The sequence below is a fragment of the Pseudozyma hubeiensis genome (genome assembly GCF_000403515.1).
Source record: "Pseudozyma hubeiensis SY62 DNA, scaffold: PHS19, whole genome shotgun sequence".
NCBI lineage: Eukaryota > Fungi > Basidiomycota > Ustilaginomycetes > Ustilaginales > Ustilaginaceae > Pseudozyma > Pseudozyma hubeiensis.
Window position 1 is genome coordinate 219719 of NW_012133801.1, and position 12653 is coordinate 232371.

The 12653-nt window shown below is 57.6% G+C and overlaps 4 protein-coding genes across 4 annotated transcripts; 2 read left to right on the top strand and 2 right to left on the bottom strand.

Annotated features, from left to right (window-relative positions):
• Window positions 1–1091: 1091 nt before the first annotated feature.
• Window positions 1092–5429, top strand: PHSY_001675 (predicted hydroxylase; the record flags this gene model as incomplete). The annotated part of the gene is made up of 1 exon (XM_012332303.1): window positions 1092–5429. One exon carries the CDS (start codon window positions 1092–1094, stop codon window positions 5427–5429), a length of 4338 nt encoding a protein of 1445 aa, XP_012187693.1.
• Window positions 5430–5575: 146 nt separating this feature from the next.
• On the bottom strand, window positions 5576–6664 carry PHSY_001676 (potential zinc-binding dehydrogenase; the record flags this gene model as incomplete). Its single annotated transcript, XM_012332304.1, has 1 exon — window positions 5576–6664. One exon carries the CDS (start codon window positions 6662–6664, stop codon window positions 5576–5578), a length of 1089 nt encoding a protein of 362 aa, XP_012187694.1.
• Window positions 6665–7135: 471 nt separating this feature from the next.
• PHSY_001677 (hypothetical protein) lies at window positions 7136–7345 on the bottom strand (the record flags this gene model as incomplete). The annotated part of the gene is made up of 1 exon (XM_012332305.1): window positions 7136–7345. The coding sequence occupies one exon, from the start codon at window positions 7343–7345 to the stop codon at window positions 7136–7138; it is 210 nt and encodes a 69-aa protein (XP_012187695.1).
• A 617-nt stretch (window positions 7346–7962) lies between these two features.
• PHSY_001678 (hypothetical protein) lies at window positions 7963–12147 on the top strand (the record flags this gene model as incomplete). The annotated part of the gene is made up of 1 exon (XM_012332306.1): window positions 7963–12147. The coding sequence occupies one exon, from the start codon at window positions 7963–7965 to the stop codon at window positions 12145–12147; it is 4185 nt and encodes a 1394-aa protein (XP_012187696.1).
• Window positions 12148–12653: the final 506 nt, after the last annotated feature.

Here is a 12653-nt window from a genome sequence, read left to right on the forward strand (position 1 = left end):
CCGATCCTTCGAAATAAAAAGTTGGCCTGAATCACGGTTGGAATCGATGCGATGTCATCTGCATTCAAGAGGTCGGCTCTCCCGTATGTTGGTGCCGCTTCCGCTCAGTCACCGGCTCATCCTGCCTTTGAAGTCACTCCAGCGGCAAGCAAGCCTCGCATTCCGCTTGCTTGCGACTTTCAAGCCCTCCAGTCAGCCTCGCGAGTCCGCAGCGCGTAGCCGGAGCTTGAGTTTGTTCGCTCTTGCGGCCGAAGCAGCCTCTGCAAGTCCCGAACCAGTAATTTGGCGTGATCGGCCACATCCTATTCGAAACGATTCATCATATTGGCTTCTCGACGATACCTCATACCACATGCGGCTCATTCACATGAGACGATCAACGCCGTCGATCACACCATCTACCTGACCTCTCAGCTTATCACTTTGCTCGGGCTACATGGTCCTCAAGCTTGGCTAGGCAATCGCATCGATCTGATCGCCTGATCGAGATTCCTCAGCAAGCGCTGATCACAGGCACGTCCACCTACGACCAGCTCGACACATCTTGGACGGTGATCTGCGATACACGAATCGAGGCCGGTGATTCCTCTACCATCTACTCGTCTTGGAATCGGGGAGGAAGAAGCGCAACGACACTGGCCACACTCATACATTGTACTTGTATAACTGTTGAAAGTGATCACGTCGAGAATTTTGGGTGATCGGCGACGACCTCATTTCGAAGCTCAGCAGCTGCCGAGCCATTTTCAAATCTCGCACAGCTCGTTTCCTCTCCTCTGCTTACGACCTTGACGCGCTTCCTCAAAAAAAATTGGAAGCGGTTGCTTCGGCTCCCCCTCCTCGTACCCAAACGACCGAGACGATACGCTGGCGGATCCGGGGACGCCTGCAAACGGGGCGGATTTCACTGAAGCGTTGTCTCGCTCTTCGATGGCTCTGGTGTTGTTTCGTTACCAGCAAGATTGACATCGACATTGCGATTGCCAGGCAGCACGGGAGCGGTCGACCTCAAATTTCAGGCCAGCTTCAAAATCCCCAAATAAAAATCGGTCCAACGGCTCTGTGCTCGAATCGAGACGTGCACTTTTGTCATGTCCAAACCCCCTCTCCGGCCCCACTCGGCCGTGACTCATACGCACGCGTCCCCTGATCTGCCGCAGCAGTTGCAGAATCCACATCAGCGGCCGCACAAGCCTTCTCTGTCGCCTGTCGACTCGCATACGCATGCAAAGTCACCGAAGACCCTACAGACGGTCACGCTTTCTGCCATTGCCACGCTACCAGCACCGACTCTGCCCTTCGCGCCGATGTCGGACGCTCGCCCGTCCACGTCGCCGCCGGCGAAGTCGAAAACTGTCGCTGGTCGTCGGCAAGAATCTGCAGAAGCATCGCAGACGGCAACGCCCGATGCGAGCGGATTTCTTTATCAAAGTTCGAGCCCTCTTGTCTCGAATCATGTTCTCCAATCAGACGAAGCGTCTGTTTCAGAGCTGGAAGATCTAGTCATTCCGAGCGGGTCCAAAAGCTCGGTAGAGTCGAAGCCTATGGGAAAAGAATCGACCCTGCCTGTTGTCCCATCGCAACCTCTACCCAAGGTGACACATAGCTCTTCGCAGTCGAGCGCGAGCAAAGGTTCGCCTGGTCACCATTTTGTGCAGCGCCCTTCTCGTCCATCACCGGTGCAGTCGTCACGAGTGTCGTCCAGTTCTGGACTCTCCGTGGCCTCAGAATCGGCACACACATCGCCACAGTCGAGACATTCCAAAGAAAAGTTGGCGAAAAGGGTGAACGGATCTGCAACATCAGGAATCGGACCATCGAGTATCAATCCCCAACGCCAGACACGTCTGCCGCATGCAAACGAAGCCTCTGCATCACCGCAAGCAGCGGCGCTACACCAAGTGCGCGAGCCGATCCGCGTCCCTGGAAGCGAGGCTCGAGAGCCGGTCAATGCAAAAGGCATTGAGAAGCAGACGTCCCGAGGCAACGGTACCTCGTCGTCGGACACCGTGCAGCGAGATCCGCCCCTCGCAGTCTCTGGAAGCGAACAGCTAGGACTAGAAACGGCAAGCGCAGCTTCGTCCGACAACAGTGTCGATCCCGAGACGCTTCTGGGAATACGTGGAAGTTACCTCTCGTCCTACGATCCTGTGGATTACGAGTCATTGGTCAACAGCAATGGCAACCTCAAGCGCATCTCCGCCGTGAGCTGCCTAGAAGTTTCCGAGAAGGACCTCGAGGAGATCATCATCGAGCTGGTCGAGAACCAGGGCGAGCCCTTGGTCATCTCCGACCTCCACAAGACTCAAGCATGGTCCTCGGATCTCTTCAGTCTGCAAGGGTATGAATCACTTCGACCCAGTGTGACGGCAGACGGCGAGACGGTATTCGTTCGCAATCTGACCGACTGGACTGACCGGGCATTACCGTTGCCCGAATTTCTGGCGCACTGTGACAGCCAAAGGATCTATAGTCCAGAGCAGAGGGACAAGCTCTACGGCAAGGACCTGCCATGCCCTGTGCCGTGGCGCGAGGCTCTCGATAAGCTCGTGCATCCGCGCCTCGCCTATCATGGGAAGCAGGACATGTCCGCGTCTCTACAACTCAAAGCCCGAGCCGAGACACTGATGTGTCACTTTGGGCCAGGACGCACCTGTACGCCTCTGCATCGCGACCTGTGTTCGAGTCTGGGTCAAAATCTGATGGTGTGGAGCGATCCAGACGCCTCTGCCCTATGGATGATCACTCACCCGGACGACGCAGAGGCCGTGGACAAGTACATTGCATCCAAAGGCGGCGATCCTCACTCGGAAGGATATGCACCGCATCCCAACGAGCTCGCCAACGCACCCTTTTCTGTATTTTGCTGGAAGCAGCGCGTCGGCGACTTGGTGCTGATTCCGTCGCGTGCATCGCACATGGTGGTCAACGACGGTGGCCGCACCATGAAGACGGCATGGTCTCGTTTGACCGTCGACACGTTGACAAGCGCGCTCTTCAGCGACCTTCCGCTCTACCAACGCATCTGCCGCTTGGAAAGCTTCCACATCAGACCTGTGATCGAACAGACGCTCACTTCGTTCACCGTGCAGGTCGAAATGAACCTCGCACTGAAGCGCGACGTCACCTCGACATTGGTTCGCGACCTTCGCAATCTTCTTCAGCTATACGATGCTATTCTGAGCGACGAGTATGTTTCCGAATGGCGCGATATCGCAGTGGAAGGAGACCACGACAGCTACGTCGAATGCGACTTTTGCGGAGCCGGTGTCCTGCACGGCTACTTTGAATGTCCGGCTGGCGAGACGCTGTGTGCCCTTTGCTACTGCCAGGGGCGTCTCTGCAGCTGTGCGGATGCCATCGAAGCGCTGCAGCCTCGTCAACACTGGCGCCAATTCGGCGAACGTCTGGAGTTCCGCAACCAAGCTGCACAGGCTCTCTTGTCGGCGGATCCGACGCTGGCGCTGACCATCGAGGAGAGGGACGCCGCGGACGAAGAAGACGCAGACGAAGAAGCGCCGTTGCTGCAGGTGGAAATGCTCAAAGAGGAAGACGTGGAGAAACAGAACTGGCCGCTGAGCTTCATGGCTGCCATGAACCTGTACAAATGTCGACGGAGTCCAGGCTGGCAGACCAGCATGGCTCAGTGCAAGATTTGCAAAGCATCGCTAGATCTGTCGCAGCGGATCTTCTGCAAGCCATGCGGCCACTCGTACTGCCACGGATGCCTTTTGCACAAGATGTACATCCATCCGGCGCACGCGTTGGCGCAAAAAGATGCCAAGCCGTTTCACAAGTACCACAAAAGGGACAGCACGCTCGACTACAAGGAGTGGAAGCAGGATCCCGTCGGCTGGCGAGACGAAGCTCGCGCCCACTTTTTCCTCATCGAGGCGGCACGGACCAACATGAAATGCGTCCCCGTCCACAAAGACTGTCGCATTGGCTTCCTCGATGTGTCCGACCGACACCCGCGAGGACTATCTGGTACTCTGGGCGTGAAGCGGCCTGCCAAGACGCAGGTGGACGAGGCAAAGACGGTGACAGCTGCCTCGTCTCCTTCAACCACGCCGGTCTCGCGAAAGCGTCCGAAGGGGTTGGATAAGACCACACCGGTCGGATCGCCTAGATCTCCAGCGAAGAAGGCGAAACTGCAAGCTAGTACAAGCTTCCAGCCGATGGAAGTGGACGAGATCGTTGCACAAGTTCCTAGAACGCAAGTTCCGGCGGGAGTTCCTGTGACCCCTCCAGTCCCTCCACAAAGTATACATTCCGTTCCGTCAAGCCCTATCGGGAGCATCGCAAGCTGGCAGAGGGCACCCAAACCGCCGAACGCTTCGTCGATCACGGTCATGGACGGCATCCGCAGGTTCAAGCTCCGTCTGAAGGAACAGGAACGACCGGCTCCTCCTAGCGGTGCGAGTTCAGCGGCTACACCGCCTCCTTCCCTCCTCGCTCGATCCTCGGTTCCATCTGCTTCTCCCGACGTGGCAGCAAGCAAGCCTGTTGCAACCGAGAAGTCGGCAAGCGAAACTGTTGACGCAACGGTGGTCGACGCAGTGCGAGGGACTGCGCCAATGGCCTCTAGCTCGACGCGCATTGCAGCTGTTCCAAGTCCCACGGTTATCGCCGACGTCGTCGAGTCGAGCAAAGCGAGCGTCTCGCCGGCTACGATGAGCGCGAATGGAACCTCATCAGTCGAGATCACCTCGGTTTCAATAACACCCACGGCACCGGCCTCTGGTGTCGCAGCCAAACAGACCAATCTCGCTCCTGCACCGCGCATCACAAGTCCGTCACGGGTCGCAACGATCGAGACTGGAGATCCGGGCACCTTGTCTTTGGCGACGAGCGTCATAGCTGCTGGCATCTCTTCGAGTCCGCAGGCACCTGCCGCCACATCGACAGGAGCGTCTCCGACCGGCCTCGGCTCGTTGGACAGCATGAATCTACGGGTGGTGACCGAGATCCTGCGCATCTTTAGCCACTCGAATCAGAGATTGATCGAGGGCCAAGTGGCAGACTTGAAAAAGGCGCAGGTCGAACAAATGGGGGAGCTCAAGCGCATGCAGGCGAAGCAGGCTGAGGAGCACCGTAAGGCTACGGCCAAGGTGGAGGCGACGCTGCTGCACAGGATCGACCAGCTGGAACAGGAGATGAAGCGCCAAGCGCACCAGCATACGGCTGAGATGCGGCGACTGGCGAACAAACGCGAAGCCTCGATGGAGCGAGTTCAGCGCCAGCTGGACGAGGTCGTTCGGCAGCAGGCAGGGACGGTGGACCGGGTCAACCGATTCGACGAAAAGTTTTCGGGGCTCATGGATGACATTGACCGACAGGCACAGGCCCACCTGCAAGCAGAGCTGTCGTCGCAAACCTCTCAGTCTTTCGGCAGCGGCCAACTTGCCCCGACGAGCCACACTCGTTGAAGCTTGATGATGCTGAACAGCGTCTCGTGGACTCAAAACACATACTCATCGCTCCAAGTCGTCAAAGCCAAAACACTACCATGGAATGCAATCATGGATAATTCTGAACATTATCTGCTCGTGAGCGCTTGATTGATCCTACTTGGTCAGCCGATTCTGTAGGTTAGCTTCTCAGCAGACGCCTTGCCCTCCTGCAGATACTTGAAACCCTCGGGGATGCCTTCAAGACCACCGGACATCTCCTTGACCCTGTTCCCGCGCAGCAGACCCTGCTTGAACAAGGTGTAAAAGTGACCCTGAGTGCCGTTGAGCCATTCCTTCATGAGGTTGGAATCGGCCGTGACACGGTCCTCGTCGTAGGTAGCTCTGCCGTAGTTGAAAGGGTGGCCGAGAGCAGTGTATACGAGAGTGTGGATGATGTTGACCTCGCCCTTTCGCAGCTCGATGGCCTCCTTGTCTGGCTTGAGGAGGACGACGACATCACCACCTTTGGGTCCAAGGGATTTGACGCAGAGCTGTTGGGTTCCGTGCTCAGAGATGCAATCGAGGGCCTTGCTGAGGTTGGGATACTTGGCAGCAATCTTTTGCGGAATGGTCTCGTCGCGGTAGTCGTATAGATCGTCGGCGCCGAGTTGCTTGAGCAGATCGTGGTTCTTGGGACTGGCGGTTGTGATGACTTTGTAGCCGGAAAGATGTGCGATTTGAATGGCCCATTGACCTACGGTGGTGCTTCCGGACCAGATCAAGATCTCTGGCGAATCCTCCGTGACCTCGACGGGACCCTTGGAAAAGTCGGGCACAGGGATGGCGAGTCGGTGGAAGAGCGCTTGGACCGCCGTCTCTCCACCGATGCCCAGCGAGGCAGCAACAAGATCGTCGACGTTGTCGGGGATGGTGGCGACGATTCCGCTGTTGGTCTTGATGTACTGTGCGAAGCTTCCCCGGTCGGCGCTATAGCCGCCGTGGACAAAGCCAGCCACTCGATCACCTTTGCTGAGCGAGGTGTTTTGCACTCCGGGGCCGAGCTCCTCGACGACACCGACAAAGTCGCAGCCGACCTGGTTGCCGGGTCCCGAGATCATGGCGACGTGCTTCCAGTCGGTGGGGTTGATGGTGACCGCAAGCGTACGAACGAGGATCTCGTCCTTGTCGAGGGTGGGCAAGGGTACCTCGTGCAACTCGGTCTTGTTGCCCTCGACCGTGACGAGGGCCTTCATTTTAGATGGGAGAGTCATGTTTGCAGTGGTTCTGTGCTAGCGTCTGCAGATTGCTGGTGGCAAGACGCTAACGAGCACTACCTCTATCCATTGTTATATGTTCTGACGGGGCAATCAAGTTCGGACGACCCGGCAACGGCCACAGTAAGGCGCTTAGAGCCGAAGTGGAGGTCTCGAGCGGAAACGCAGCGTGCAGCCATCTGTTTTGCTTCGAAACGATTCCGTTCCAGGGTTTCTTCGTGTCCGTGCGTGGTCCCTGAACAGTCACCGGAGCGGAAATAAGAATTTAGCGAGTCGAGCCGAGCCAAGCCTAACTTTCTCTACGTGCAATGACTTGGCGACCAAATGGATAGCCTTAACCAGCACGTCACGGCGGTCTGCACCACCTGGTGAGCCATGGTGACTGAGAAACTCAATGGCGCGCGTCCATGACACGAGCAGCTGGCAGATTTGCATCCCAGCGAGAGAGCCCGGCTTCGCAAGCGGTCGTTAGAAGCGGGCGTCGCTGGTGTAACTGACACGTCGATCGTCGTGTTCAGCGTCTGGGAAGATGACTGTTTCTAACATGTGCTCAAACCAGCTGATTTTGGCGGCAGGATTTACGCGACTCGCGGCCGTGACGAAAATCCAATTTGTATCCGCCTTCTCTTCCACCCTGAGCGGTTCAGGCTGTGCCGAAAGCGTCGGTCCTCCATGCATTTAGGAGGAGAGCTCGGACTTGCTCTAGAGTCCTTCAAGGAGCCGATAGCAGACCTGGTCGCGGCCACGAGGCACAAATCAATTCGTCGATGAACACTGCAAGGCTCGGGAGGCTGGACCGGACCTGCGGACATGTCGGCAAGGGCTGGCTGCACAGCTGCTCCGCGATCTTCTTTTTGGGCTCGCTCCAGCCAACTTTAGCCGTGAGAATCATTTATTATTATATGTTCGTGTTCGGACCCTGTGCCGATGCCATGAAGCTTGGACGCAGCTTCCGCTAGAGAGATCTTCTTCGTGCCATCACCACCGCCGACTTTGACCAGAGAGCTTCCTAAACCCTTCATCGCTCCACCGGGCTTTGATATCGACCCTCCGTCGCACACGAGTCGTTTGCCTTTCGTTGTCCAACTGCGTCCATTCTGGATCATGTCTTCCACACGCCGGTAAAAAGATCTCCGCCCAGGACTTTGTTTCATCAACTCGTTTCATCTTCTCGATTCCCAGCTCGTGGGAGTTCTGCAGCCCACCCGGTTGGCACATCCCTTCCCTCCTGGATGCGTCATACCGTCTGGACGCTGCGAACACAGTGACGAAGCCGTCTGTGCGTCACGGCCGACATGGCCCACGACGGGCTCGGGCTCCGGCGCGACCCTGGCAAGCCCACAGCTAGGAGACCAAGACGTTCGCCTCCCGGATCCGCATCCTCTCTGCCACTCGTTCGCCAATTGCGCTCTCGAGGCGAATCGCTGTTTCAACAACATGGAAGATGGATCTCGAAGCATCAGATACGCACCTTGCTGCTGTGCTCGCTTGTCATCACCTCGCTCTTCTATCCCGCCGTCGGCATCTACTTCTGGGCATCCAAAGGTGGTCCTGGTGTGTCGAGAGGCGACGCCAAGAGCGTATGGAGATCGCTCAGCACACCCTTCATGGACTCGTTCGCCAGCAGCGGACGAAAGCATGTCAATAGCTTGAGCGACCTCCGCATGGTATGGGACGACGCACGCGATCTGCAGGCCATCGACGTGAGCGACGCCAAGGTCCTCCTTGACCATCGAGCTCGCCAATCCCCGTCGACCGCCCAAAATGCAGCACACACTTTCTCACGACCACGATGTCGCTCCATTCGCGTCGAACATGTCTTCATCACGACCGACGACGTCATGGCAGGCAGAGGTCCTCGATTCGGCGTGCTAGAGAAACGCATCCTCAACTCGGCGCTCCAATTGCAAAAGTCGATCGAGTCCGAGCTCGGTACCGCCGACGACGACAATAGTCGCACGTCGCCTTTAGTCTGTGTACATCCACGCAGCTCTTTCCCTGGTCGACCCGCCGCCGTGGAAGACGAGGCTGCTTGCATGACTCTTTCGCCCCTCGAATACTGGAACTTGGACTCGCAAACCATCCTCAAAGACGATGCACCTGCCCAATTTGTCGCCCAATCCTTGCTCAACCGAACACGGTACGGCGTCCCGCTGTCTCCTTCCACCACTCTAGCTGGACGATGGCATCTCTTCAAACGGCTGCCGCGAGCCGAATTCCTCGCATTTACGTTTTTCCTCCGCAACGACGATCCCAACGCATGCTTCGACGCAAAGACTCCACCATCCATCGCGAAGCTGACCGCCTCATCGGCGGCGCAAGAGAGCTGGCATGACCTCCTTGACCGTGTCACCGGAGGTCAGGTACGGCTCATTGCCTCGCCCGAAAACATCTCGCACAGCCTCGTTCTCCAATTCGCCCCGCACACAGCGGCATCTAAGCGCAGACCTACACACATCTTTCTCCTGACCGCTTACGCCTTTGTCATCATCTACATCTCGCGCGGTCTGGTCAACTTGCGCAAGGTCCACTCGCGCTTCGGTCTTGCATTCACGGGAACAACTCAGCTGCTCATCAGCATGATCATGAGTGTCAGCATCTGCGCGCTTCTCGGCGTCCGCCTCACTCTCGTTCCCTGGGAGCTGCTCCCCTTCGTCATCGTCGTCGTCGGCTCCGAGAACATGTACAGTCTCACCAAGGCCATCGTCGACACGCCGCTCTCCCTCACTGTGTCGTCGCGCATCGCCCACGGTTTGGGCAAGGTGGGCGTGCCCATCACCTTTACCACGCTTGCAGACATTCTCTTGCTGCTCGTCATTGCTGTCTTCATCGGCGTGCGAGCCGTGCGCGAGTTCTGCACTTTTGCCATCTTTTCGCTCATCATGGACTGGTTCTTGCAGATGACTTTCTTCGTCACGGTCCTCAGCATTGACATGCAACGCCTCGAGCTGGCCGACCTTCTGACACAGGGCACTCGGTTGACGAGGAAGCAGGAACATCATTCGCAGTCGCAAGACAGTAGCACCAGCAAAAGTGGCGGCGGCGGCAACGATGCTGACGGCGGTACCCATTCAGATGCGAGCATCCGCAATGGTGTCCCACGAGCACCAGCCAGATCCGGCAACGTCGTTCTAGCCGCAGCGTCCAAGCTATGGAGAGCAAGAACTGCCCGGACTGCCAGTCTCACGCTCATTCTCGTCTACATGGGTGGCCTCTATCTATACTATGGCACCGGCTTTCCCAGTCATCAGCAATCGAACTATGTGCTCGCAGACGACTGGAACACATCTCGGCCGCCAGCAGCCACCGAGAGCGCCTTCGACCCATACGGGCACCTTGACGACCAGCAAAATCCTTCGCTGCCATGGTGGACATCGTCACCGAGCGCGGACTTCTGGACCTCACTCAATCCAATGGGCGCCGAAGAACTGCGCATCGACGTCAGGCCGTGGACGATCCTCTCCCTTCGATCGTCCTCTGAAGGACAAACTCCGCCCACAGTCGCCACCTTCGCTGGATGGGCCCTGTTTCGTCCGAGGATCCGTGCTATCGTCTGGTTCGCCAAACTGGTCATCCTTCCCATCTCTGGTACCACAGCGTTGCTTTGGATGCTTTTGCTCTACCTGCTGAAAGACACTGAGCTGCTCGACGCACAGAGGGACAAGTCCGAGGCGAATCCTGCGGACGGTATGAACGGCTCTTCCACTCCTGCTCCCCCATCCTCGCTCGAAAGCAAAGTCACCACCCTCGCAAACACGCACTCTTGCGACATTGAGTATCTCGTTTACGACGAAGGACTTGCGGCCTCGATCGATAACGGCGGAGGCATTCATGTGTGGAAGTTTGACGCAACGAACGAAGACCCACGACGCAAGGGCAGTCTCGGCAAAGCGCGTTCGGGTCTAGCGCTCGAACGGAGCCCCGTTGCAGGTCTCCTCTTGTCAGCAGAAGCAGGCTGGCTGGCCATCGGCTACGCATCAGGCAGAGTGTTGTTCCTCTCGGTCGAAACTTTGCAGCCAATCTGGGATCACATTGTGGTCGACTCGGCCTCGCCTATCACCGGTCTGACGTTGCAGCGACAAGATTCACTGCACAATCTCGATACTGCACTGGCGCTAACGGCCCACCGTGACGGAACCATCCGTGTGTGGAACGTCGCTCGCAAGGAGGCCAAGCTGGTGATGTCTCGAACGCAGCTCGACTCTCGCTTGCGGTGGCGGTCATTGGATGTTGTTGTGGCCCCGAGCACCACTGCAGCTGGCGGCTCCAGCACGAGCGTCGGCAACGCAGATCTTTCGTCAACGTCTCGGGCTCCTCTGATTGGCTTTACCACCAGTGATGGCCATTTCCATATCAGAGCCGTAGAGGCGGGAGGCACAAGCACCAAGACCGTCTTTACGCTCAGCATAGAAGACCGCGGTCAGGTGTGCTCGGCTTTGCTATGCCAGCTGTCGAGTCGATCATCATCAGGAGACGAGGCGCCGCTACTGAGGAGCACGCTCCTCCTCGGTTTTGCCAATGGCCGAGTACAGCTGATCGACTTGGAGTCAGCTGAGAGCATCAGTAGTGTAGACTTAGACGACGGGCCGGTGACGAGCGTCGTGCTGGTGGACGCTGGTGATGCCGCCAGCACCTCGGCTTTCGTCGCTCAGACGTCCGGACGAGCTTCTCTGCTTTTCGTTTCGAGCGGAACGCATGTCGCAGCGGCACCGATGGAAAAGAGTGGCTCAATCCACAGCACGTTGAACGCCTTTGGATCGGGCTCGCCCCTTCGCATTCGCACTCCCAACGGCTCTAGCACCAACGCTGCCAACTTCTGGTCGGATGTCTCGACGCCACCTAGTCCTGCCTCGGAGCTCACAAATCCATTGTCGTATCCGATGTCCTCGCACGGTTCTGCGTCGAGGTTGCGTCGCTCGAGTGCACACATGCGAGACCGCAGCGGCACTGGTGCGTCGGCAGATGGCACGTCGCAGACTCTGGCAGCTTCGTCGAGCTTGTCAGTATTTCCAAACATGCCCCCACCCAGCGGCGCTACGCAAAAGGCAGACGACCGTCAGCTGAGGCTTCTCGGCTGGGTCCGGTGTCAGAGGGGAGGAAGCTTTGCCGCCGTTGCTGGGCATTTGCTGATTGGCACAGGTCGGGCACAAAGAAGCTCGAACCAGAGCCGTTGGGAGTGGTGGGCGCTCGACCTGCACGATGAAGTGGTACTTGGACGCGGCGGAGAGCTGCTGGTGGCACGTCAGCCTTTACTTTTACGCTCAGATGATGCTGCCTCGAACGTGGCGCCAAGCCGGCCGTCTCTACAAGGGCCGCGAAGCGTTAGGCGCTCGATAGAGGTGTCACTCGACGACGCACTGTCTTTCTCGCGCTTGCATCCCGTGCGAGGTTGCGCTTCACCTAAGCTAGACGGGACTGTCCTCATGTTCGGCTTTGGTGGCTCCATCGGGCTGCTTCGCGTCAAGGCGAAACCAACTTGATCCGCGCACCCGTGGTGTTTCCGTATGCCTTCCTCCGGGTGCTTTCGAACGATGCGCTGTATTTTACGATGGAACACGACACCTTTTCTAGGATCTGGAATTGAAGCAACCGCATCTGTATATGCACATGATGGGCTGTCTGTGTTGCCTGACGTCTGCATGAGAGGATGTGCAAGTTCGGCAAAAGTCGATGAGGATTTGGGGAGAACTCCGGTGCAGACCGGCGATCTGGGCTACCGCTTCGGTGATCTCCCCATCTTTGTCCCGCTGAGGGGTCCAAGCCGGTGTTGGGATGATTGTCAACAGCAATTGACGGCCTCTTCGTAGATTCCATGCTCGGAATGAGCAGGGAGGGTTCAAGGGAGACTGTGAGGGTCGAGATCAAAGACCGACAAGATCGAGAGCGCCAACAGTTCTATCGCAAGGCAGTGGAGGGACCCCGCGGAGAGCTGAAGAGGAGATCCGGACCGGTCTTCAGAGCTCGTGCTGTTAGACCCCTTTTTGCA